This window comes from Globicephala melas, chromosome 3 (genome assembly GCF_963455315.2).
Source record: "Globicephala melas chromosome 3, mGloMel1.2, whole genome shotgun sequence".
Classification (NCBI taxonomy): domain Eukaryota; kingdom Metazoa; phylum Chordata; class Mammalia; order Artiodactyla; family Delphinidae; genus Globicephala; species Globicephala melas.
This window is the reverse complement of record NC_083316.1, coordinates 168,080,920-168,108,042: the sequence shown is the minus strand read 5'-3', so window position 1 is coordinate 168,108,042 and position 27,123 is coordinate 168,080,920. Positions and strand designations below refer to the sequence as shown.

Here is a 27,123-nt window from a genome sequence, read left to right as displayed (position 1 = left end):
CAGTCGCCATATTAATTGCTGGCAAAGAGCAGCCAGCTTCCTACTGTGCTGGGGACGTGGATGGTGGCGAGAATAGGGCTGTCCAGTGACCCGGGCTGGAAACTAGGGGACTGCCCACGTGAGAGTTCTCTAGTCACCTCTAAAATGAGGGGCGCAAACGATCGGTTCCCTTTTTCCCCTTTTTACAAATGAGTAAACTGATGCGCCCCTTCCCCGCACCCCATCCCTCACAGGACAGGGCCTGAGAGAAGGGACCCAGGACTTATGCTTCGAGTCCAAGGTTTTTTCCCCTGCACATTTCATAAGTTTCTAAATTTACAAATGCAGGGTACCTGTGCATGTGTGCGGGGGCCTCAGGGGGTGGCAATTTGGGGCCTCACTAGGGAGGGTTACGGACGCCACTCTTAAGTTATCTGAACGTTATCCAGGTGGATGATTATTACTCAGCAGGACAGGTCCTGACTTCACCAAGAGGCTGGAGAAACTGCTCACAATCACCGGGGCTGGAGGCCTTGAGGACTCATTTAAGAAACGTATCGAGCACCTACTGTTTACTGGGGAGACGCTGGAGAACACAGGCAGCACCCTGTGACCGGGCAATGGTGACTTAGTATGAGTGGGTTGTAATGAGGGCACTGGGCAATGAAGGAGCTCAGAGGAGGCACCTGACCCAGCCTGGGGGCAAGCAGGAAGGCTTCCTGGAGGAGGGGATGTTGCAGCAAAGATCTGAACAGTGAGTACGATTGAGATGGGGAGAATCAGCCAGTTGGGGGTGACAGGAGGTACAGAAAGAGGGCTCCTGGCATAGGGACCGCAAGTACAAAGGCTGAGAAGAGAGGAAAAGGGTGGCTCATTCCAGAAACTGAAATCCGTCCAGCCGTGGTCGGGAAGAACATCGGTGTCTTCCCACCAGAGCCCCTTGGCCAACAGACAGCCCTGCTGCCAGCCTGTCTCCTCCCTCTGCTCATCCCCGGCCCCCTGGGGCAGCTGCCCGCTCAGAGCTGATCAGGTGTCAGAGCTGCGAGCTGGGAGCTGCTGGTGCGAGCTGGTGGCCCAGCTGGGAGCAGGTAACCAGAGCTGGCAGTGGACACAGTGGCCTGGTGCTGGAGTCACTGGAGCTGCAGGAGGTAGGAGGGGAAGGAGTTAAGGGAGGCCTGGGATGGAGGCTCCCCTTAGGGCCTCAGGCTCCTTGCCCCTGATCCCTGGCATGTGGGAGAAAGAAAAGGCTGGTGTGTGTCCCAGCTATGCTGAGGCACGCTGACACCCACACACACACTCATTCATGCGTGCACCTCCCACTTCCCAGCCTTTGCGCTGTCTAGGGTACGTACCCTCTTTTTCTGCTGCTGCAGCTCAATATCCTGCCCAGCCATCAGGCTCTGTTCATATATCATCACCTCTTCCAGGAAGCGGTCCCTAGATGAGGGTACTTCCCCCTCCCCCAAGCCTGCGGATTCCCTCCTGCCCAGGCAACCTGTGGACTTCTCTCTTGGGTGTCAGTTACACCCTGCTCTGGGTGTGATTGAGCCCGTTAGACAGGAGTAAAGAAAAAGGGTGGGTGGAGTGGGTGGTGAGTGAATGGGTACATTGATTGAATGGGGTAAATTGAAGGGGTGAATGAAAGGATGGGCAGTAGATGGATGGGAGGGTGGATGAACAAGTGGATGGATGGGTGGGTGCGTTTTGGATGGATGTGTGGTAAGTAGATGGGTCAGTGGGTGGTGGATGAAGGATGGTTGGGTGGGTAGATGGTAGGTGGGTGTTGGCTGTATGGGTGGGTGCATAGGTGGATGGGTGGGTGGATAGTTGAGGTAGATAGGTGGTTGGATGAGTGGTTGGGTGGGTGGATGGGCAGGAGGATAGGATGGTGGGTGGGTGGTGGATGAAGGATGGTTGAAGGGTGCGTGGAGAGCCATGAGAAGATGAGCTGGTGGATGGGTGGGTGGGTAGTGGCCAGTGGGTGATTGGACTGGTGAGTGGATGGTGGGTGGATGGATCAGTGGATGGTGGGTGGATGGGCAGGTGGATGGTGGGTGGATGGTGGATAGAGCACTGTTGAAGGGTACGTGGAGAACCATGAGAACATAAGTTGGGCGGATGGTGGACAGTGGGTGGATGTAGAAGCGCTTGGGTGGGAGGATAGCTGCACAGGTGAGTGGATGGGTGGAAAGATGATTTGGAGAATTCATGGGCAGGTGAGCAGGTAAAAGGACAGGTGAAGGATATGTCTTAACAGAAATCCCACTCAGACATAGGAAGGAATTCCTAGCCAGACACCTGGCAGAATGCCCCCTTGAGATCCCTGCCTGACCTCTATACCTGCACATGCACGAAACACAAAACAGGCTAAGCTGGACTGACATGCATGCACACACATACCTTGTGCTCACACGTGCACACACATGCATGCAGCCATCACCCCGGACCTCTGCCCACCTTGGGTGACTTGCCTCCGTGCTCTCACTCACACAGGAGCCAGGCTGGTGTAAGGGGACTTAGCTGCAAGGATTTTCTTTCTGACTTTCCAAGAAACATGCCTCTGTGCTAAGACGCCTCGGCTCTGGGCCTGGGCCCCCAGGAGCCCCTAACTATTCAAGAAAACAGAACCAGTCCAGACACTTCCAGCCTCTGGAGCCAGGGGTGGGGCAGAGGAAGAGCTGGGGGAACCCAATTTGAGGAGTTAGAGTTCTGCCTACTAGTAAGAGGCAAAGCTGATCAGAACACCATGGGATTTTGGAACTGGGCTGTGAAGGATGAATAGGAGTTCACCAGAGGGGGGAAAAAAAAAGGCATCCTAGATAGAAGTAACTGCACAGATAAAAGCTTGAAACCAGAAAAAGCCTGATCTACTTGGGCAACCGGGAATACTGGTGGAATACATTTATTGAGCACCTATGTTTGCCAGGCTGTATGCTAGGAACCTCACAGGAAACTGGCCACGAGTTGGGTAAGAAGGGATTATTTCCTGCATTTTATGGAAGAGAGATGTAAAACACAGGGCAAGTGACCTGCTGAAGGACACACAGCATTTAGAAGATAGGATAGGTTCATGTCCTGCTCTAGGGGCTGGGATGGCCAGCGGGGAGGAGGAAGTGGTACTTTTGAGGAGTGGGAGGCGGACGACTCTCCTGCCCGCCAGGATTGATGTCCTTTACCCCCTGGCCTTCTGTAGGTGGCCTGGGGAGAGGAGAAACACCTGACACTGGCCATGAAGACCCTCCGGGCACGATTTAAGAAGACAGAGGTGAGTCTGAGGCCACTGAGATGCCTGATGTCCCCCAACTTCAGGCTCCTGTCCCCCAGGACCTGGCTGAAGATCCACTGGGCCCCTAGACTGCTGTCCTCTGTCTGTCATCAGATTCTTTTGGCAGTATGACCAAGCCCCTCCCTGTTCAAAACTCTTTCATGGTTGCCCACCATCCACAGGTTCAAGTTTACCCTTTTAGCCTCTGGCCACCTCCCCTCCCTTTCCTCTCTACTGCCCCCTGCTGCCCTGATCTCCACATTACTTCCTGTTAAAGCTTTTCAGCCACCATGCCTTTGTCCAGGCTGTTCCCTCCACCTGCAATTCTCTTCCCTGTACTACTGTGCATCAGATCCTCCCCATCGCTCGCAATTTGTCTCCAAGAACATTTCTTCCGGAAAATCTCTATTCCCAGCTACAGTGACCACTTGCTTTTCTGGGGCCTCACTTTCTCGGGGACCCTGATTTCTTGCTTTTGAGTATTTATTCAGCAAATATTTGTATTGGGTGCTCTTCTAGGCACAAAGGACACAGCAGTGAACAGGGCAGACCGAAATCCCTGCCCTTGTGGAGCTGACAGCTGTGTTGGGGCGATGGATGCTAAACAAGATAAATAAGTGAAAAGGCATATTTTGTACCAGGGAGACGAAGAAAGGGAATTTAAAGCATCCTGAGCAGGGGAGATGGTTGCAGTTTTAAAGCAGGTTGTCCAGAAAGGCCTCACCAAGAAGCTGATATTAGAGTATAGATCAGAAGGGAAAGGAGGAGGAAACCATGTGTGTGTTTGCAGGAACTGCGTTCCAGGCAGAGGGAACAGCCAGTGCAAAGGCCCTGAGGTGGGGTCTAGCTGGCTTCTCTTGCAGCTATATTTTGGGCTGTGAACTTCCAGAGACTGCACTCCGTCCTCATTCATTACCCACTCCCTCCCGGCCCCGCCTAGTCCCTGCCAGTGTGCAGGCTGGTCCAGGTCACAGAGTGACAGAAGCTAAGAGAGCATTCACATGTAGAGTCTGGCAGCCAGCCTTCCTGAGCACTGGCCTCTGTCAGGCTAGACTTCCCAATTACAGCACAAAGAAACCAGGGTCCAGAGAGGTTAACTCACCTCTCCTGGTCACAGAGTAAAGTGGCAACAGGGAGATTCAAACCCACACGTGTCTGACTTTAGAGCCCTTGGTCTTTCTCCCATGACAGGGCCTTCCCATCCGGAAGGCCCAAGGCAATCAGGGAGGCTACCTGGAGGAGGTGGTGCTGGAGCAGAGCATGGAAGGATGGGGAAGATTTAGTTAGACAAGTGAAGGCACACAGGGAGGGGGATGGGGACCAGTGTGAGCAAAGGTCTGGAGGCTGGGCAGAGCCTGGTTGATACAGGGACATAATGGGATGATGAAGAGGTTCTTTTGGCTGGAGCAGAGAATGTGAGGGGGAGCTGAGGCCCGAGAGGGCCCAGCCCGAGGAGTCCTTGAATGTCAAAAACGGGGCAGAGGAACAGCCTGGTTTTATTTTTCAATTAAAAAAATTTTTTTGGCCTTGCTGCGCAGCATGCAGGATCTTAGTTCCCCAGCCAGGGATCGAACCCGTGGCCGCTGCTGTGGAAGAGCAGAGTCTTAACCACAGGACCGCCAGGGAAGTCCCAAGCCTGGTTTTAAAGTCAGATGGCTCTGGGTTCGAATCCTTCCTCTGCCCCTGACTAGCTTGGTGACTTTGTGTATATCTCCACCATCCTCTGGCCTTCCAAAGTTTTCCCAACTGATTTTTATTTTATTTTATTTTATTTTTATTTATTTATTTTGGCTGTGCTGCGTGGCTTGTGGGATCTTAGTTCCCTGACCAGGGATCAAACCAGTGCCCCCTGCAGTGGAAGCTCAGAGTCCTAACCACTGGACCACCAGGGAATTCCCCCCTCAAAATGATTTTTAAATGTATTTTTATTATTTGTCAATTTTAACATTCCTTTCATTTTGTTTATTTTAACGTTTAAAATTTAAATTCAATGCCGTTGAACTCATTTTTATTTCATCCCATTTTTGTTTTTATTTATTTGTTTTCAAACACTACAAGGCGATTTCCATGTGCTTTGCCAGATGTCAGCTCCTTTAACCCTCATAACAATCATATGGGGTAGGAGCTTTTATCTCCACTTTATAAATGAGTAAACGATGCCCAAAGAGGTTAAGGAACTTCCCCAACATCACACAGCTAGGAAGTGAATGCCTGCCTTCTCCCTGGGCTGTGTTACTAGGAACACCTGTGTTGCTAGGGCTGTGTTATTGGGCCTTGGTTGCGGGGAAACTTGCATTGATTGAAGTGAGAAGGAAGGAGAGGGAGAGGGGGAGGGAGAGAGAATGAAAGAGAGAGAGAGGGCACCAGAGCAAGGAATAAATTGTTTGTTAAGCCCTACAAAACGTGGCGTGGGGTTAGCTTCATTCACTGCGAAACGATCCTAAAATTTTCATCCCGTTCGAAATCGATTCCTAGTTAGTGTTCACATTTCCTGCTAAAGATTCCGGAGAAGCTGTAGCCAGTGGTAAACCAAACCACGGGATTGTTGAATTTCAAAAGCAGAGTCCTATTGAAATCCAATCCTTCAAAACGTTTGTGCCGCTAAAAAAAACAAAAACAAAAAAAACACCTAGGGGCTTCCCTGGCGGCGCAGTGGTTGAGAATCTGCCTGCTAATTCAGGGGACACAGGTTCAAGCCCTGGTCTGGGAGGATCCCACATGCCGCAGAACAACTAGGCCTGTGAGCCACAACTACTGAGCCTGCGTGTCTGGAGCTTGTGCTCTGCAACAAGAGAGGCCGCGACAGTGAGAAGCTCTCACACTGCGATGAAGAGTGGCCCCTGCTCGCCGCAACTAGAGAAAGCCCTCGCACAGAAACTAAGACCCAACACAGCCAAAAATAAATAAATAAATAAATTGATTAAAGTACCCTTAATTTAAAGAAACAAAAAAACACCTAATTTGGGACGTGGGTGTGTTTTGATAGGTGCCTGGCACAGTGTCAAGATGAGGGCAGGAATAGAAGGGTGTTAAAACCTCAGCCCGGGTGTGAGGGTCTCTGGGTGTGTCAGGGAGGGCGGGGGCAGCGAGCAGAGCCCGCCTGGGCTGGAGCGGGCACAGCAGATGGGAGGCCTGGGGGAGGAAGGAGAGGAGAAGCTGGTCCTCCACTCCCCCCGCAAAACCGCCCCCCACCCCCGTCAGTCCCTCTACCTGCCAGGCTCCAGTTTCTCTGCCAAACGCAGGAGTCAGGTTCAGCTTTTGTTCGGCTGCCCCGAGGGAAGAAAGCAAACACCCGTGACTGCAGTGGTCCGTCTCCACCTCCGTCTCCATCTCTCCGGACCTTCCATTTCCCATTCTCAGCACACAACCTGCCCGGCGCGCCCTCTCCGCTCCTTTCTGCTTCTCTCATGATACAGCCTGCTCTGCCAGGTCCCAGCAGAGCGCCCTACTTGCTCTGAGCCTTCTCGCACCCTCTCTGGGCCTCAGTTTTTCCATCCATAAAATGGGAGAGACTTCCCTGGTGGTCCAGTGGTTAAGACTCTGCGCTTCCAATGCAGGGAGCACGGATTTGGTCCCTTGTTAGGGGAACTAAGATCCCACATGACACGCGATGCCGCAAAAAGAAAAGAAAAGAAAAAAGATGGGAGTTAACTGGAGCCGGGAGCCTAGTCTTTGGATTCCCATCAACCTCCTGCCCTTATTTCAGGTTTTAGAAAAATCCTGCATGGAAGAAGAGTGCGGATTTGTAGAAAATTTTAGAGATTCGTAAACTCCCGGTGCCTCAACACTTTTTGGAAAATCTGTCTGTCTGTCTGTCTCTCCCTCACTTTTATTCCCAGAGTCACTGTTTCTTTTTCTTTTTTTTTTTCAGTTTGAACAAAGTAGTTTATTGCTATTAGATCAACACAGGCACTAGGGGATTGCTTGAATTTTGTAGCTTGTAGTTTATTATTAGGATGCCCTGAAAAGTACTCTTGAAATGAACAAATGTACATATAGATATATATTAGATATGTGACCTTATTTTAAATGAGTCACTATTTCTTTAATTCATTCAACAAACATTTATTCAGCACCTACTGTGGGCTGGAGATCAGGGCCGGCTTCACAGACACACACACAGACACACACACACACACATACCCTGCCACTCAGAAGGACCCCATGTTTGGTTTCATACTCATTTCTCCCCATCTTGAAATTCTTCATAATTTTCCAACAAGGGGCCCTGCATTTTCATTTTGCACCGGGTCCTTCAAAATCTATACCCGGTACCTGCTGGGGATCCAGCCGCATTGACTAAGGGGGACAAAAATTCCTGCCTGTGCAGAGGTGAGATTCTGTGGAGAGATCAAGAGGAAACAATATTTTCAGAAAGGTACACAGGATGACGTCAGGTAGTGATAAGAACGATGAAGGAAAAATAACCCCCCACTAAGGGGTCAGAGTGACAAGGGGTGATCAGAGAAGGGCTCTCTGAAGAGGTGTCTTCCAGTGCAAAAGACAGTAAAGGAATCAGCGTTGTGGGCAGTGGAGGAAGGAGGGCATTCCGGGTGGAGGACACAGCAAGGGCAAAGGCCCAGAGGTGGGCAGAGCTGTCTGAGGACCAGAAAGGAGGCCACTGCAGCAGGATGTCACGGACCAGGGGAAAGGTAGGGGGAGATGAGCTCAGAGAGTTGACGAGGAGGATTGTTTAGAGCAAAGCTAGGCACATTTTTCCTGTAAAGGGCCAGAAAGTAAACTTTTTTTTTTTTTTTTGCCACGCCACACAGCTTGTGGGATCTTAGTTTCCTGAGCAGGGATTGAACCCCGGCCCTCGGCAGTGAAAGCATGGAGTCCTAACCATTGGACCACCGGGGAATTCCCATAGGCCATTTGAAAATGGATGGGCATAGCCCCATCCCAATAACACTTGTTTTATGGACACTGGAATGAGAATTTCATATAATTTTCATGTGTCAGGAAGTATTACTCTTCTTTTGATTTTTTTTTTCCCTGACCACTTATAAGTGTAAAAACCATTCTTAGCTCTTGAGCTGGACCAAACCAGGTGGGGATGGGGTGGGCTGGGACTTGCCACCCACCCCAGCCCTGGGGACCTCAGTTGGCAGTTGGACCGCTTGCCATAGAACCTCCTGGGCTCTGTGAGCAGTTAGCATTTGATGCCGAGCAAAGTCGCTGGAGGCTTTTGAGCAGAAAAGAGAAATGCTCTGATGCAGGCTTTAGGAAGCTGTGGACCAGGGAGGGGAACAGAAGCAGGGAGGCCTGGGAGGAGGTGACCTCCAGATAGAATTGTGATGGGGCTGGACCATGGGTGAGAAGGGGTCCCTGGACGTAGTTTACAGCTGGCGGGGTTGGCTGCTGGATTGGGTATGGGGTGAGAGAGGAGTGAGATGATGCTAAGACTTGGCCTAAGCCCCTACCAGGACAGTGACGCCCTTGGCCCACTGCGGGGGGCTTCTGAGCTTGTCTAACATCCAGAAGGACAGGCCGAGGGCAGTTGGAAATCCGAGGCCTGAGCTGGGAGATCCATTTCAGTCTCCTCTCTGGACAAGCCTGAGAGGGTCACACCACCCCCCCTCGGTGTAAGAGGAGAGAGGAGCCCTTAACACCCTCCTTCCAACTCCCCAATTGCTTATCAGCAGATTCTCCATTTACCTGCCCCCACCTCTCCCTCCATCTGCCTAAAGGTGTCTAAGAATAATCACGGACAACAGCAGTGATCCTGCCTCCGGGTACGCTGGGTGATACCTGGGACATTTACGGTTTTCACATGGTGTGTGTGTGGGGGGTGTTTCTGGACCAGGGGTGCCGCTCAACACCCCACAGAGTCCAGGATGGCCCCACCCCAGGGAATGACCAGGCCCCAAGTGTCAGCAGTGCCTCTGGGTGGAGGAACCCGGCTCTATAGTGTTCCTTCCATTATCTATCCCATTGTTAAAGAATTGAGGCCCAGAGAGGGAGAATGGCTGGCCCCGGGTCACACAGCAACTATACAATGGCCAAGCTGGGTTCAAAGCCCCAGTGCCTGTCAGCAGTCACTGCTCTTAAATTTGGGTTCCTGAAGGCCTGTCTCCTCACTCATCCCTTCTCTCCCCTGTAATCCCAATCTTCTCCCTTCTCCTGGTCCCTTCTCGAATTTGCATCCACAACACAGTGGACTATCCTGACTTTTGGAACCATTTGTGGCTCTCCTGACACCCCACACTCCTGGTTTCCCCCGCCTTCCCAGGACCCCCTCCTCCAGCTCCTATGCTAGCACCTCTCCTCCTCTGCCCCCACCCTTAAGTATGCACACCCCTGCCCCACCCCACGCCCCAGGTCCTGGACCAGGGCAGAGGCTACCGCACTGGTCCAGGAGAGCAATTTATTTCATGATTTCTCCCAAACATGATCTTGTTCCTGCCACTCCCCAACTCCTGCCCATTCTTCAAGTTTCAGCTCAGATGTCCTTTCTTCCAGGAAGCCCTCCCTGACTCCCCAGATGATATCAAGAGTCCTCTCTGAGCTCCCAGCTCACCTGGGCTTCCCTCATAATAGCCCTGATCACCTTGGTTCATAAATCCATGGATGTGTCTGTCTCCCCAGGGACCTCAGTGATAGCAGGGACATCTGTCTTCGTCACCACTGAGTCCCAATGCCCAGTGCAGTGCCAGGCACCCTGTAGCACAAGTGGACTGAATGAATGAAATACACATGGCTCAGAGGGCTTGGCTTTGTGAGTCACACATTAACAGAGCAAACATTCACCAACTGCCCACTCCACCCTGGGGTGCCCACCCCACCCTGGCCTCTGCCAGGGAGGCCTCAGTGGGACCCTGCTCTCAAGGGGCTTCCAGTCTGAGAAAAGCAGCAGAACACAGACCCTCCCAGCCCCTTGGAGTTAGAGCCAAAGGCTGTGTCCATTCTGTCTTTCAGTGGTTTAACTGAGCACCTACTATGTCCTGCGTCCCTAGGATTCAGTATTAGATATGCACACAGCCCAACCACATCTTTCTTTGAATCCGTGTTTATGGCGCACTATGTTCCAGGCCCCATATCTAGCATCTCATTTAGTCTTCCCAGTAACCCTCTGCAGTAGGTACTGTTTAATATGAAACCCATTTCCCGGATGAGGAAAGTGAAGTCCAAAGCAGGTAAGTATCTGGGCCGATCTTATAGATGGTAAATGCGGGTGTGTGGAGGGCAGGGGGCGTGGTGGGGGGGTGCCCTGGATTCAAATTCAGGTTTGTCAGACTGCAGAGCCCCGCTGGTGGATGATGAATGAATGAATGAGTGAATGAATGAGGGAGGGAGAGCCCGGATAGCCCAGCGGCAGTGGAACCAGACCGGGAGTCACCTGAGACCACCCCCCGTATCCCACACTCCCCCTCTTCCCCGCCCCCCCCCCCCCCCCAGAGAGGCGGAGACGAACGCAGGCGGGTCCATGGAGATCCTGGGAGCCTGGCCCTCTTTGCCTCAGCCTCCGGGTGGCAAGAAGGTCAGGTCGGGCCACCGCGGTGCCCCTCCCTCAGAGCCCAGCCCCCTTCCCTGGCACTCCCCCCGACCCGTAGGGGAGAGGCCGGGAGGGGGGCAGCAGGCGGGGCGCGCGGGGGAGGTTTGGCGCGGGGCTTGGCGGGACCGCGCGGGCCGGGCGGCCGAGCCCCGGCATCGCGGGCCCTTCCCTCTGGTCACCTCCCGGAGCCCGGCGCCCTGGACACCATGAAGCAGCTGTGCCTTTGCGCCGCCGCCTCCTTCGCGGTAGGGCCGGGGGAAGGGGCGCGGGAGCGGGGCGGGCGCGGGCCCTTCCTCCCCTCCCCGTCCCGCCCCTCCCCGCCCCCTGACCTCGCAGAGCCTAGACCCTCCACCCTCAGACCCGCGAAGGATGATCAGGGAGGAGGGAGGGGGCGGGGCAGAGACTGGGGGGGATGGATGGGACATTTGGGGGGACAGTTTTGAGGACAGATGGGGACACAGGAGAATTTGGAGGGCATTTAGAGAGACAGTTTTGGGGAACAGTTTTGGATGGGATCATTTGTGGGGACAGTTTGGATGCTGTTTTGGGTGATCTTTTCTGGGAAAAGATTGACATTTGGAGAACAATTTTGGAGGACATCTGAAAGATTTTAGGGGAGGACATTTTGGGGACAGATGATGGAGTCATTGGGGGGATGATTTTGGAGAACATGTCAGGAATTTGGGGAAGACATTTTGGAATGCATTTCAGATATTGGGACATTTGGGAGACAATTGTGACATCTCAGAGGCAGTCAAAGGATAGATGGCAGAGGGTGGTGCTGAGGGACATTGAAGCAACCTTTTTAGGGGTTCCTGTGGGAAGATTTCGGAGGGTAGTTCAGAAAGGGATATGGTGAGGTGATATTGGAAAGGTGGCTTTCACTAAGGGATGGGCTGGGAGCCTAGGTTTGGGGGACAACTTTTTGGAAAGATGCTGGGGGCTGATCTGGGGATGGTTTAATGGTACGATGGTGGAAGTGGTGTATGACAGCTGGGGCGATGGACCTGGGGGCAGATGCTGGGGACCCAGGCTTGAGGGTTGCTGTCTCAGGCCCCCACCCAGGACCACTCCCCCCGGCAGCTGCGGCTCAGCCCCACTGACCTTGGCTCCTGCCCACCCTGCGGCCCCTGCCCCATCCCGAAGCCGGCAGCCAGAGGCAGGCGCCAGGCAAGTGCCCAGGCCGGGCGGTGAGAGCCCGGAGCCCCTGCTGGGGGAGTGGGGAGGGGCAGTGGCCGCCAGTCCCATGTTCCCCTGGGTGTGCCCCGCAGAGCCAGGACTGGGGCAAAAGTGACGAGCGGCTGCTGCAGGCCGTGGAGAACAATGATGCCGCACGGGTGGCCTCCCTCATTGTCCGCAAGGGGCTGGTGCCCACGAAGCTGGACCCCGAGGGCAAGTCCGCGTGAGTGCCCACGTCCTGGGGGTGTGATGGCTGAGGGGTGGCCACCCTGCAGCTGACCCCTGACCTCTGGCCTCCAGATTCCACCTGGCGGCCATGAGGGGTGCAGCCAGCTGTCTAGAGGTGATGCTGACACACGGCGCCAACGTTATGAGCACGGATGGGGCAGGTACTACCCGCCGGGCCCTGGGGGAGGGAAGAGGAACTCAGACCAGGTGCCGAGCCTGAGGGTCCAGCCGGGCCCTGCTTCATGGCCTCCATGTCCTGCTGAAAAAGGGGGGTTCTCTTCAGTGCCCCCAGGGAGGCACAGGGGCGAGTCAGGCTGTGGTACCCAAGGATGGAGACCATGGCCGGCAGCAAACAGAGTGAGTCAACTTGTGGATCAGGGAGAGCTGGGACTCAGGTAGTGGTTGAGTCAGAGGAAGTAATGGAAACAGAGGAGCATCTGAGCTTGAGGAGCATCTGGGGGCGTGAGAATAACAAGTACAGTTTTTTGGAGGGGAGTATCTGAGGTGCATGGAGTAGCTGGGCTCTAGAGTTAGCTGGAGCTCTGGGAGTAGCTGAGACAAAAGGAGAATCTAGGTGTGTGACTTAACTAGGGCCCTGAGGGATAACTGCGATAGAAAGCATGGCCAGAGGGAGTAGTTGGGACTCAGGGAATAGCTAGGCATGGGGCATAGCCACATCTGAAGCTTCAGGGCAACAAGTATAGGAGCCAGGATGTATGGGTACTGGGAATTTGTGGAGTATCAAAGAAAGCGGCATAGCTGGCACTTTGGTGTAGTTGAGCTTATAGAGTAGCTGGGACCTGGGGAGTAGCTGGGGACCTGGGGAGTAGCTGGGACCTAGGGAGTAAGCTGGGGACCTGGGGAGTAGCTGGGGACTGGGGGAGTAGCTGAGGACCTGGGGAGTAGCTGGGGACCGAGGGAGTAGCTGGGGACCTGGGGAGTAGCTGGCGACCTGGGGAGTAGCTGGGACCTAGGGAGTAAGCTGGTGACCTGGGGAGTAGCTGGGGACTGGGGGAGTAGCTGAGGACCTGGGGAGTAGCTGGGGACCGAGGGAGTAGCTGAGGACCTGGGGAGTAGCTGGCGACCTGGGGAGTAGCTGGCGACCTGGGGAGTAGCTGGGGACAGTAGTGCTTGAGGAGTGGATGGATGTGGAGTGTAGCTGGGACGAGATTGTCTGGGACACCTACTAGCTGAGGTTTGGAGAGCCTCTGGTCCCAGGGAGTAGCACAGTTTTGAGAGGTACCTGGGTTTGGGGACTTGTTAGAGTCATCACAAGTAGTTGACACAGGTTTGGGGGGGCAGCTGGAAGTTCCCTGAGTATCTGAAGCTCTAGTACATTCTCTCTCCCTTTCAGGTTACAGTGCCCTCCACCTGGCCGCCAAGTATGGGCACCCTCAGTGCTTGAAGCAACTACTGCAGGTCATGTCCTTTCCTGCCTCAGATACTTCCCAACCCCAGATACCCCCTTGCCCTGACTAGTCCTGAGTTCCAGGAATTCACTGAACCCCCAGTTACCCCCTGCATCCTTTGTATTCCTTGGCCCCTTTTACTCCTGAGTCCCAGCTGCTCCTCGGACAACCAGATACTCCCTGAGCGTCCCGCTACTTCCCACCCAAGTTACACTCCCAATACCAGCTATTTCCTGAGCCCAGCTTCTCCCCAAACCCCCGGCTGCCCCTGGGCTCCCAGCTAATCCCTCTCTCACCGATTTTCATAAAAGCCAAGAGAGTCACTTGGGGGCCTGTGAGAAGTGGGTTCCACAGAGCAGGTGGGTGGGAGGGGAGAAGCGGGGAGGCAAGGAGGCTGAAATACAGCAGAGCCCAAGGAGGGGCAGTTCCTAGAGAAATTAGGCAACAGGGATGGCTCCTAAACAGGGATGGCTCCACCTCCAATGACACGCCTCCCCCCCCAGGCATCCTGCGTGGTGGATACTGTGGACAGTAGTGGGTGGACGGCCCTGCATCACGCAGGTGGGTGCAGCCTGGCCTCGCCCTGGCCACCATGGCCCAGAGGGTGCTAGGCTTGGGAATTATTCTACCTAGGGCTCTGGGGACCTGCCTAGGACATTCCACCTCCTTCCTCATGGAGCCCCTACCGTGTGCCAGGCACTGGGCTCTGCATTCTCCTCAGTGACCCTTTGAGCCATGGACGATGACCATTGCACAGACAAGGGGATTGAGGCTTATCAGCAAGAAAGTGGGGAGGATCCAGGCCGTCTGACCCCGAAGCACAGGCTGCTGTATGCTGGGCCTGGGTGAGGACGATCAGAGGGTGACCAGAGTATAATTTGCTTCAAGGAACTCCTAGGGAATCTCAGGAAGGCCAAAGGTCCAGGCAACCTTCATAGTCATCAAATCCAAATTCCTTTCCTGAGGGAGGGAAGGGACCCACCCACCTGAGCCAGGACCCAGCCCAACGTCTGTCCATTGTGCCCATGACATTCGAGAATGTCTTTCACTTGATGACTCAAGAAACGTCTATCCTCTTGGGAGCGTGGAATACATTTGCTCTGGAGTTTTAGTCACTGTTGAAACATTCCCTGCAGTTGGAGTACGCTGCCACCTAGTGGTGGCAAAGCCTTTGATCACGTTATGGAAGCTCCATGGTTTTTTTCTTTCAATAAATATTGAGTACCTGCTGTGTGCCAGGCTCGGTTCTAAGCGATGGGATTACAACAGCAAACAAAACCCCATAAGTCCTTGGGCACACAGCAGGTAATCACATAAAGTTTGATGATTTTTTTTTTTAGCTTTTTTTCTTATTTTATCTTTTTGGCCATGCTGCACAGCACGTGGGATCTTAGTTCCCTCACCAGGGATCGAACCCGCGCCCCCTGCAGTGGAATTGCGGAGTCTTAACCACTGGACCACCAGGGAAATCCAAGAGTTTAATGGTTTTCCAGCAACACTTCCATGCACAAAGCCCTTCCTTCCCTCTTTGAGGCTCTGGACATAACACACCTTGTCCTACTTCCTTGATGACCAAGTCCTTCCAAGCTCCTCCCTGCCTCAGGGTCCATGTCCATGCAGTGACCTCTACCCTCCCCCTTTCACCATCAAAACCCAAGCTCAGATCAAACCCCGAGAAGCCTGCCCAACCTCAGCGGAGGTCTGATCTCTGTAGTAAATATTAACACTCTTTGTATGAGGGTTTGGTATATAGTCGGTACACAATAAATGCTGGTTGAATCAAAAGGGGTTAAATACATGAAAATCAGTGAAACGTTCCACCCTAAGAGGGACCCACAGTGGAATGTGGAAGGAGCTTGGGACTGGGAATTAGAAGACCTGGGTCCTCATCCTGGCTCTTTCTCTGACCCCCTGGGTGACCGTGGGCCTGGCTGGGCCTCAGTTTCTTCATCTGTATAATAGGAGTCATATCTCTTTGTCACTGATCTTCTGGGGGAGGTGGGAGTTTCTCATGAAATAAAGGATAAGAATCACGCTCAGGCAGAAGGCCCCCAGAAAATATCAAAGCCATGCCCTTCCTACCCACCCTTCTCTCTTTTTCCAGCGGCTGGCGGCTGCGTCTCCTGCTCAGAAATGCTCTGCTCCTTCAAGGCACATCTGAATCCCCGAGATCGGGTGAGTCTTTGGGATCTTGTGGGGAAAGATACTGCATTTGAGGTATGCTGCCACCCGGTGGCAGCATCCCAGGCACCCTTTGAAAAGTATGAAGATTTGGAGGGAAGCTTGGGGGCCGTCATAGGCTTCCCCACCTCCCAGAGTCATTCTCTCATGCCTTGTCTCACCCCTCTCCCACCCCCCTCCCCCAGCTGGGTACAACACCCCTCATCATAGCAGCTCAGATGTGTCACACAGATCTGTGCCGCCTCCTCCTGCAGCAAGGGGCTGCTGCAAATGACCAGGACCTTCAGGGCAGGTGAGCATCTCCCCTCTCAGCCAGTCCATTGTGTGCTGTGTGACTTAAGCAAGTCTCTTAACCTCTCTGGGTGTGGGATCTAGTTGTCCTCCTCCCCTTACCCACCCTGGGTGTTGAGGAGGGTGTGGTGGTTTGAAAATGTCCTCACCCCCTCAGTAGCCTCCTCTTCTGGTAGGACGGCCCTGATGCTGGCCTGTGAGGGAGCCAGCCCCGAAACAGTGGAGGTGCTGCTGCAGGGTGGGGCCCAGCCGGGCATCACTGATGCGCTGGGCCAGGACGCTGCTCACTACGGCGCCCTGGCAGGGGACAAACTCATCCTACACCTCCTGCAGGAGGCCGCCCAGCGCCCCTCAGCACCCAGCGGTATGCAAACCCCACCTCTGAACAATTTTGAGCACCCTCCTCCATCTTCTAGGTAATTTCTTGTCACCCCTTTCTCTCCCTCCCTACTGTGGATAGTTTCAAGGTATCCCTATTTGTATTATAGGAGGTTTCATTGCTCCCGTCACACTACTCAGGACAGTTTTGAGGAATCCCAGAGCTTTTAGAATAGCCTAGGGGTCAACTCTGTTTTCCTGGGTCATCCATATGCTTGGATGTTTACCTTTCCTAAGAATTGGCCCTTCCGCTTGCCCCATCCTGGAGATGCCACTGTTCTCTCTTTTGGAGAGTTTCAAGGCCCCTCCTATTAGTATTCTGTCAAAATGATTGATTCCTACCTTAAAAGTCCTGATTCTGGGGGGAATTGGGAGCGCTCTCAAGTCCCCTGGGCTCACTAATGCCCTTCCTAGGGCTAGGAATGGAATCCCTAGAACAGTGCCTGACCCTGCTTCCCTCTCTCCCCTGCCCCCCCAGAGGATGACTCAGGCGAGGCATCATCTCAGGTATGGATCCCTAAGCAGCGAGCAAGTCCCTCTCCCTGTGCACACACTACCTTCCCCCTTGCCCCAGGCTCCCTGGGAAGAGAAGGAAGAGATGGACCCTTGACTCAGGGTTAATACCGGGAAGGACCAGGCTGGGGAAGAATGCCACCTTCGGGGTATGCTGCCACCAAGTGGCGGCAGCACCCACAGCATAACTCTCAAGACTCAGTGAGAACACTGGGGGGATGGGGCCACATCATGGGGCTAGGGTGGGATGGTAGAGGGAACTGAGATGGATGAGGGCTGGTGCAGTCAGCGAAGGAGTCAGGTCTGGCCGCTTTCTCTCTTCTGGCACTACAGCATCTCAGCTCCATAGGGAAAGAATTGTAAACGATTGGGTCTAGCTGGGGAAAGTGCCAGGGCATGGAGAGGGGCAGAGGGTAAAACATAAGATTTGGAGCTCTCAGGAGATGTGGTCTTGCCCCCTTTTATGCTGGGATAAGTGAGGACCAGCGAGAGGCAGGGACTCACTCGAGATCACACAGGAAGTGAGGGCACAGTTGGGGCTGGTGACAGAGAGTGGGTTGGCTGTGTTGGTTTATTTGGGTGGGAGGCTGGCGTGTCCCCCATGTACCCCCTCTACCCCTCCCCCCAGAACTCTGTGTCCAGCCATGAAAAGCAAGGGGCCCCCAAGAAGCGAAAGGCACCTCAGCCCCCTGCCAATATCCCGATGCCGGTGAGAGATGCCCTGGCCTTGGGGGGAGGCATGGAGGGACTCCAGGCAGGATGGGGAGAAAGCTCTGGCTCAGGTACGGGAGCGTACAGTCCTTGGGCATCATGTAAAGGTAGTGGGTTCCCGGGGTCGGGGGACAGGATGATCAAGATGCCTATGAGGAGATCGTGCGGCTGCGACAGGAGAGGGGCCGCCTGCTGCAGAAGATCCGGGGCCTGGAGCAGAACCAGGAACGGAAGAAGCAGGAGGTGAGGGGCCTCAGAGACATGGGCCTTGGGCTAAGCCCGCAGCAGGTACCATTTTGGGGGTACTCTACCTCTTCTCCCTCTCCACACACACGGGCCTCCTCGGTGTTCCTCCAACACTCCAGGCACGGTGCTGCCCCCGGGCCTTTGCACGTGCTGTGGCCTCTGCCAGAAACACCTTTTCCCAGATGTCCTTATGACTCCCTCCCTCATCTCCTTCAGGTCTTTGCTCAAAGACACCTCCCCTACCCAAATTATTTAAAATTGTTACACCCCGACTCACTTCACAGTTCCCTTTATTTTTATTCAAAGCACTTACTGCTATTGGATGTACCATATATTTTATTCATATTCACCCATTCGACTGTAAGTCCACGAGGGCAGACATGGTTGATGGTGCCTGGCTCACAGTAGATGCTTCATAAGTATTTACTGGATGGATGAATATTTGAGTAAGTGAGTGAATGAATAAATAAACGAATTAGTGGCCCTAAAGGGGGTCTGGCACAAAATAGGCCAGAGGACATCTGTGGTTGGGATGGAGGGCCACTGAGCAGGAGGTAGGCCAGGGAGGCCCCCCAGCCCAGATCCAAGCCCAGGCCCCTTTCTTCCGTCAGCTGCCAGAGGCAGAGGCCAGCTCCCTCCACAGCCTGGAGAGACAGGTAGGGTGGAAGGTGGGGGGAAGCTGGATGGCCAGCTGCCCAGTGTTTTCCCCAGAGGCCCACTGAGCCCCCCACTGCCTCCCTGCAGGTGCAAGAGCTACAGCAGCTGCTGGCAGAGAGGCAGGAGGAGAAGGAGAGTCTAGGACGGGAGGTGGAAAGTTTGCAGAGCAGGCTGTCCCTGCTGGAGGTGGGCCCAGCGGGGAGCAGGGCAGGGGTGGGGCTTCTAGGGGCGGGGCCACCAGGGGGAAGGGCCTCTCTTCTGCTGCAGCTGCATGATAGCCACACTAATACACATAGTCTCACACACATGCAAACACAGAACAGACAAACATACAAACACAGGTACACATAATAGACACTTTTAAAAACACAGAATCACACATGCTGACATACGTGCAGAGATGAACAGCCACGCTTGTATATATGTGGTCTTACACGTACAACAGGCAAACACACAACAAACACATCTGTGGGTGTATAATCACACATGCACTACAAATACTTGGGCACACACAGCAGATATTTCTCATTCAATCACACACCTAGGCAACACACCCACAAGCACACGCACACACACAAGTATTTCTCAGAATACATAATTACACAAACATAGATACATGCACACAACCGCGTTCACGCACATGCACACATACAGAAACACAGAACGGTCACACACCACAGACTAAAATACAAGTGCAAAATCACACACAGTCACGGGGACTCACATAGGAGAGACCGGGGCCACTGTGCACGCCCACACGTGCACACACATGCTCACCGCCGACCCACAGACCCTGAACCACTGTTGCAGGTACTCGCACACAGGCAGACAGCCGTGGCCCCACACAGAATTGCAGACACACCCTTTCAAGGACTCACTCCCATCCCTCTCTTGGTCCCCTGTGACCAGGTGGCACGTACACCCCTAGTTGTTGGGGTTATGGACACAAACTTGGGGGAGACATGGGGGCTGGAGGGAGGGCAAGACCCCGAGCCGGACCCTGATCACCCCCCCACCAGAATGAGAGGGAGAACACCAGCTATGATGTGGCCACCCTGCAGGACGAGGAGGGTGAGCTGCCCGACTTCCCAGGTGAGCTCCCACCTGCCCTCCCCCACCCGTTGTGTCTGGGGCCCCAGGAGTTGGAGCCTTGACCCATAGGCATTGAGAGAGGTTGCATCTGGGAGGGAGCTTGGCCCGCCCCGTTAGTTACTCCACTCCCCAAAGTCGGCCTGCCCAGGGACCCTGGGGCCTGACTCTGTGTCCCCTGCCAGGGGCTGAGGCGCTGCTCTCCAAGCACCTAAGCCCATCGGCCCAGGATCTCTTGGCCTCGCTGCAGGAGCAGGTGGCCACGCTCACCAGACAGAACCAGGAACTGATGGAGAAGGTCCAGGTGGGGAAACTGAGGCCGGGGAGGGTTGGGTGGGGACAGACCTGAGGACCTGAGGGGCTGTTCCCCGTGGGGTTGGACGGGCACGTGGCTGAGTCTGTGGACAGGGAAAGTGGCATGGCTGCCCTGTGCCCCCCATGGCCACTTCAGCTCTTGCCCGGCTGCCCTGCCCCCTCCAGATCCTGGAGCACTTCGAGAAGGACGAGATGGAGGCTGACAGTCTGGCCGAGGTCATCCCTCTGGCGCTGTACAACTCTCTCCGGGCTGAGTTTGACCAGCTCCGCAGGCAGCATGCCAAGGCCCTGCAGGCGCTGGGGCAGCAGGAAGCACAGGAGGGCCCTGGAGAAGAGGAGGCAGCCCCTAGGGAGGGCAACGGCCCGGGAGCCAAGGCCGCCAGAAACGGACCAGTGGAAGCAGAGCTTAACGGCACTGCAGCTCCGGAAACCAGAGTTAATGGAGCCGAGAGCACAGAGGAGGAGGCTGCGGGAGTAGAAACCACGGAAGCCAGAGCTTTGGAAGCAGCATCCAAGGTGGCAGAGGCCACGGAAACAAGACCCACGGACGCTGAGGCCACAGAAACAGAGGGTGTGGGCGCCGAGCGCTTGGAAACAAAGGCCGCGGGGGCTGAGGTCACAAAAACGAAAACTCTAGAAGAAGGAGGAAACTCAGAAACAGAGGCCACGGGAGCAGAGTCCACAAATATGGAAACAGAGGAACCAGAATGGAAGGCCAGTGGAACAGGTGCTGTGCAGGAAGAGCTCACAGGCACAGGGACCATGAAAACGGAGGCCATGGGAGTGGAGGCCACGACCCCGAGGGTCACCACAGGCCCCGCCTTGCACCCCAGTGCTGCCGAGCTGGAGGCGGCCCACGGCAAGTGTGAGCCCGCGGAGGCCGAGGGTGGTGGAGCTGGCGGGGTCAGCAGCGGTGACACAGGCCAGCTGCGGGCCGCCCTGGAGCAGGCCCGGGAGGACCTCCGAGACCGGGACTGCCGCCTCCGGGAGATGGAAGCGGCCTCAGCCCAGCTGGACGAGGCCCAGGCCGGCCGGCTGTTGGCCGAGGAGGAGGCTCGAGGCCTGCGGGCAGAGCTGGCCCAGCGGGAGGAGTTGAGGCTGGAGCTGAGCCGGGAGGTGCAGGCCCTACGGGAGCAGCTGGCTACGGCCGCAGCCGCCGGGGAGCAGCAGCGGGCTGCGGCCGTCAAGCTGGGCCAGGCGCGGGACGTGGCTGAGGCCCGGGCTTCTGAGCTGGCCGCGGCCTGCGAGGAGGCTCGGCGGGGCCTGGCGGAATTACGTGAGGCCTCCGAGGTGCTCCACCAGTCAGTGGTGCCAGCCTCGGAGCATCACCGGCTGCAGGAGGAGGCCCTGGAGTTGCGGGGACGGGCGGCCAGCCTGGAGCAGGAGGTGGTGGCCACGGGCAAGGAGGCCGCCCGTCTGAGGGCAGAGCTGGAGCGCGAGCGTGTGGGCAGCGTGGCCCGCCTGGAGCACGAGCGCATCGTGGATGCCCTGCAGGCCGACGTGGCCCGGCTGCAGGGGCAGCTGGAGGAGCTGGGGCGACGCCACGAGAAGACCAGCGCCGAGGTCTTCCAGGTGAGCGTGGTGGGATCCTCATTGGGCACAGCCAGTAGCCAGTTGGTGGTCTGTTCTGACCCCACAGCCATGCGATATTTCGACCCCATCGGTTTCAGTCCTGCAGAGACTTGACGCTGCGATATATCCAGGTGGACCTTTGACCCTGCAGCCATTCTGACCTCCTGGGTGTTTCAACTGGTGTTTTCTTTTTAAAAACCTTTTGGTCATTTTGACCCCATCATTTTTTCTAATGGTTAGCCCTTTTTCCATCTTCCTTTTTTGTTTTTGTTTTGGTTTTTGCGGTACGCGGGCCTCTCACTGTTGTGGCCTCTCCCGTTGTGGAGCACAGGCTCCGGACGCACAGGCTCAGTGGCCATGGCTCACGGGCCTAGCCGCTCCGCGGCATGTGGGATCCTCCCGGACCAGGGCACGAACCCACGTGCCCTGCATCGGCAGGTGGACTCTCAACCACTGCGCCACCAGGGAAGCCCGCCATCTTCCTTTTTATCTATCTATTTATTTATTTATTTATTTTTGGCTGTGTTGGGTCTTTGTTGCTGCCCGCGGGCTTCCTCTAGTTGCGGCGAGAGGGGGCTACTCTTCGTTGTGGTGTGTAGGCTTCTCATTGCGGTGGCTTCTCGTTGCGGACCACGGGCTCTAGGCGTGTGGGCTCATTAGCTGTGGCTCGTGGGCTCTAGAGTGCAGGCTCAGTAGCTGTGGCACACAGGCTTAGCTGCTCCGTGGCATGTGGGATCCTCCCAGACCAGGGCTCGAACCTGTGTCCCCTGCATTGGCAGGTGGATTCTTAACCACTGTGCCACGGGGGATGTCCCTGGCACGTGGGATCTTCGTTGCAGTGCACGGGCTCAGTAGTTGCGGCGCACGGGCTCTCTAGTTGTGACACGCGGGCTCTAGAGCATGCGGGCCTAGTTGCCCCACAGCATGTGGGATCTTAGTTCCCTGACCAGGGATCGAACCCACACCTCTTGCAGTGGAGGAAGGAGGATTCTAAACCACTGGACAACCAGGGAAGTCCTGAAGGTGGATCTTTTGACCCCATCTCTTTTCTTAAATACACACACACACACACACACACACACACACACACACACACACATCCCGCAAAAAAACCTAGCAACTGTTTTTAACAAATATGTGAATAAAAAGCCACATTTGTTAGTTGTCATCAGGAAAGCGTTTTTCTCTCCATGCCTCTGTTTACTCACCTGTATAATGGAGCTAATAATAGTTCTTAGTCCTCACATGAGAATTAAATGGTTTAATTTTACTTAGGACAGTGATGGTACAAGTGATTAATAATTGCAGCCAGGATTACTGGTTTTCCAAGAACATTCTCTTCTATTTTTTTTTTTTTTTTTGGCTGCACTGCTTTCAGGGATCTTAGTTCCCCGACTAGGGATCTAACCTGTGCCCCATGCAGTGGAAGCGTGGAGTCTTAACCACTGGACCGCCAGGGAAGCCCTATTTTTTGAATTTTACCTTCCTTCATGATCACTTCTTTTGTGGGTAAATTTTGCAAGGCTGATTTGATTCAGACTTAGTTTTTTTTTTTTTAATTGTTAAGGTGTAGTCAGTCTGTACTAAGTGGAACATCTAATTATTATCCATTTTCCCTGACCTTTTATTTCTTTTAAGGCCAATGATCCCCCCCAGGATCAATTTTTGCAAATCTAACACTGCTCCAATCTTGATATTTTTGTGAAAGTGCAGTCATCAATTTTGGGGCATTTGTTTGCTTTTCATCCAGACTCTTCTGTTTTTCCTTCATTTCGTAAGAAATCTACAAACCTTCACACCACCGGCAGAGAGAAGAACATTGGCTATATTGTAATAATAATGATAATAACGTTCATTATGTAATAATAACACTAAAAACAACATCACAAACTTGAAGATAGCACTTACTGTGTGCCAAGCACCATTCTAAGTGTATTCCATGTATTTTCTCATTTTATCCTCACAATCACCCTGTGACGTGGAGGCGCTTATTATCCTCGTTTTACATATGAGCAAATTGAGACACAGAGAGCTTATGTCACTTGTCTAAGGACACACAGCTTGGCAGAGTCAGAATGTTCATCGTGCCCAAAGAAATCCAGAACTTCCCTGAATCAAATTCCTTGAGGCCAAACGGGCTTGAATAGCCTCAGACCAAAACAGAAGGGTCAGAATCTTTGGTGTCCAGGCATCTTTGGGGTCCAGACGTCCTCAGGGTCACACATGGGTTTGGGCCGCAGGTGCAGCGGGAGGCGCTATTCATGAAGAGTGAACGGCACGCGGCCGAGGCCCAGCTGGCCACCGCAGAGCAGCAGCTGCGGGGGCTACGTACTGAGGCCGAGCGGGCACGCCAGGCCCAGAGCCGTGCCCAGGAGGCCCTGGAGAGCGCCAAGGAGAAGGACAAGAAGGTGGGTCCCCTTTTCTTGTGCTCAGTCAGGGGGCCCCCCACTCGAGAGAGGTTGGAGGGAATCTAAGAATGTCCCAACTGAAAGAGCCTTGGGAAATCAGCCCATTTTCCAGATGAGCAAACAGAGGCTCCAAGAGGCAAACTGAGTGTCTTGAAGTCACACAGCACCTCACTAGACAGTGGATGTGACCCCCAGAGCCCCAGGTGCTTTAGCACACAGAGAAACCCAGCCCCAACCTGCTGTGTGACCCTGGGCAAGTCACTTGACCTCTCTGAGCCCCAGTTTCCACCTCTGTAAAATGAAGATAAAATTGCGGTAGGGATTATGGTTTATTTGTAGCAGTGTTCCTCCCCTTCAGCACTAGTGACATTTGGGGCTAGGTTATTCTTTGTGGGGGACCATCCCGGGCACTGTGGGGCATGGAGCAGCATTCGTGGCCCCTACCCACTCGATATCAGGAGCACCCCCAGTGGTGACAAACACAGATATTGCCTGGCATCCCCGGGAGGCAGGATCTCCCCTGGTTGAGAACCTCTGATCTATAGAAATAACAATAAAGCCCAGCATTTATTGAGTGCCTGCTGTTTGCTGACACAGTTTAAACGTAATCACAGCAGCCTACCAAGGTGAGAAGTGTGATTCTCTTTACAGATGAGGAAACTGAGATTCAGAGGGTTTAAGTCATCTTCCCAAGATCTCCAGCAGGAAAAGGGTAGAGAAGGACCCAAACCCTGGCCTGTCTGACCCAGCCCCACCAGGCCAGGCTGCTTTCGGCCCTCCTGTTCTGTCTGTCTCCGCTTTCACTTCCTGGGACTCCAAGATCCACAAGGTTTTTCTGTAAAGGGCCAGACGGTCAATGTTTTTGGCCTTGCTTGGCCAGGGCACTCAGCTCTGCCGCTGATGCAGGAGCTGTAGACCCTGTGACAATGAATGGGCTTGGCCGTGTGCCAATAACATTTTACGTTTGGCCATGGAAATGTGAATTTGGTTTCATTTGCACATGTCGTGAAATGTCATTCTTCTTCGGACTTCTTCCCCCTCAACCATTTAACGTGTGGAAACCATTCTTAGCCGATGGGCCGGACTCAGCCTGCAGGGCAGAGTTTGCTAACCTCTAGGATGCAACTTTCCCTCCAAGGCCTGTCCTTTGCCTGGAAAGGTCGCAGGCCCCCAGCCCCGGGCTCAGGATGCTAGCTGACCCTCCCCTGATCCCACTTCAGATCACAGAGCTCTCCAAAGAAGTCTTCAGTCTTAAGGAGGCACTGAAGGACCAGCCGGGAGCCCCAGGCTCCTCGGACGTGGAGGCCCTTCGTGGCCAGGTGAAGGCTCTACGAGAGCAGCTGGAGGTGAGAGCCTCACCCACCTGCTGGGCACAGGGGTTCCCGGAGGGTGACGGGCAGGCAGGAGGTTGGGCACATGGGCCAGGCGTGGAAGGAAAACAGTTCAGTATTTTAGCAAGCAGCACAGCCACGCCGGCGCCTGCCATCAAACTAGGGGCTCGGGGTGCAAAGGGGGCTTTCTGGCATATCTTGGAGGGGGTTCTGCTTTTCTGAGCGCCCTCCCCACACCCACAGGAAGCTGCCAGGGACCACAGTGCCGTGGTGGCCTTGTATAGGAGCCACCTCCTCTACGCCATTCAGGTGAGTCACCCTGGCTTTGGGTGCGCCACTGCTGCTCCCTGGGCCTCAATGTCCCCATCTGGACAACAGGACGCTGGTCAAGGGAAGAGGTTCATGGCCTCCGGGGCGGGGGGTCGGGGAGGGGAATGGAGAAGCTGGGTGGGAGGCGGTGGGGAACGCCCAGGCTCTCTCCGCTTCTCTCCACCTCCCGCCCCAGGGTCAGATGGATGAAGATGTACAGCGGATTCTGAGTCAGATCCTGCAGATGCAAAGACTCCAGGCCCAGGGCCGCTGAGGTCAGAGCACTGCCCTCCGCCTTCCAGGCCCCGAGTCGGGGCTCCCAGACTCACGCGCTGACCATCCGCACTTGGAGACCAGCCTGGGCTCCTTCCCAACGATCCCTCACTGCCTCCACGGCCCCACTGGTCCCTGCATGCGCTGGTCAGTCTAGACCCGGGCCCTGACCGCGTACCCTTCCCTGCGCCGGAGAATTTGTGAGTCCCCTCCCTCATGTCTGGTCTTATCATCAAACGCCACCCCAGGAATAAAAGCTCACGGAGCAGAGGATGAAAGCATCGTGTGGCCTGATTGCTGGGCTCCCACTGCAAAGCGGGGAAGGGGCGGCCCAGAGCAGGGACTGGGGATTAGGGTGAGGAGAGCAAGGCAGGACTCAGTCCCCGAGAGGAACACTGTTACTATGTCACTGCAGTATCTTTTTTCTTTCTTTTTTTGGCCACGCCACGCAGCATCTTAGTTCCCAGACCAGGGGTTGAACCGTGCCTCCTGCCTTGGATGCGCAAAGTCGTAACCACTGGACTGCCAGGGAATTCCCCAGTTACTGCACTATTTTTAAAAGTCAGAAGGGGTTCCCAAAAGTTCATAATGAACAAAATATGCAAATGTCAAATGAAGACGGAATCTGAGGCTGCACGACTTACCTCACTGTCCTCACCCTAAACCCGGCCCTGGTGGGAGTGTCCCACACCCTCCCACAGCCTCTTTGCCTCTGGGCCAACCCCCTGAAATCCCCTGGGGGTTCCTGGCTCTTTCCAGCTCCGTGTCCAGCCTGTTCCCCAGGTTTCCTCAGCGTCCAGCAGTGGCTCTGCCTGTCCCCGGGCGTCCCAGGCCCTTGGAGAATGTCCACGGTTCGGGGCTACCTTCCCAGAGCCTGGGTTTCTGCCCCTCTGTGGCCTGGAGCGTGGAATGTGGCTGGTGGGGGTGGGGGTCCCCATCTCTGTGGTTGATGAGTGATGGGCATCTTCTGTCGGCGCCAGCTGCTCTCTGTTCCTCCCCGCCCTGGCCTCTCTCTGTCTTTCTCCCTGTCATCATGGCCCTCCCTGGCGTGCCCCCTCCTTGCTGCAGCCGGAAGGAAGGCTCTTCTGGGAAAGGCCACAGGGTTACCACTTCTCCCTTTCGTGGCCTCCTCCTTCTGGCCCCCACCTTTGGGGCCTTCCGCACCCGAGACTGGGGGTGGCCGGGGAAGGGACTGGGGGCTCCTCCTCCGGAGCCCCATGAACCAGGCAGTGAGTCAGAAGGGGAAGGGGAAGTAGGGGGCCTCGACTGGGGGCTGGGCTTTCCCCTGGGTGGG

The 27,123-nt window shown here is 54.9% G+C and overlaps 1 protein-coding gene across 13 annotated transcripts; it reads left to right on the top strand.

Moving 5' to 3' along the window:
- Window positions 1-11: 11 nt before the first annotated feature.
- Window positions 12-27,054, top strand: ANKRD24 (ankyrin repeat domain 24). Of its 13 annotated transcripts, XM_060297347.2 has the most exons (25): window positions 44-118; window positions 451-733; window positions 3,173-3,244; window positions 5,925-10,380; window positions 10,643-10,984; window positions 11,823-11,909; window positions 12,011-12,141; window positions 12,219-12,307; window positions 13,501-13,565; window positions 14,059-14,116; window positions 15,660-15,730; window positions 15,922-16,028; window positions 16,204-16,391; window positions 16,884-16,912; window positions 17,547-17,627; window positions 17,765-17,872; window positions 18,487-18,531; window positions 18,620-18,718; window positions 19,552-19,624; window positions 19,807-19,925; window positions 20,102-21,508; window positions 23,749-23,916; window positions 25,137-25,262; window positions 25,491-25,556; window positions 25,753-27,054. In XM_060297347.2, exons 5-25 carry the CDS (start codon window positions 10,946-10,948, stop codon window positions 25,828-25,830), a joined length of 3,234 nt encoding a protein of 1,077 aa, XP_060153330.1. In that variant the 5' UTR covers window positions 44-118; window positions 451-733; window positions 3,173-3,244; window positions 5,925-10,380; window positions 10,643-10,945; the 3' UTR covers window positions 25,831-27,054. The 13 variants fall into 13 exon arrangements, with proteins under 13 accessions (XP_060153328.1, XP_060153334.1, XP_060153333.1 ...); XM_060297345.1 differs by having other exon boundaries at window positions 12-733; XM_060297351.1 differs by lacking the exon at window positions 11,823-11,909 and having other exon boundaries at window positions 12-733.
- The last annotated feature ends 69 nt before the right edge of the window (window positions 27,055-27,123 follow it).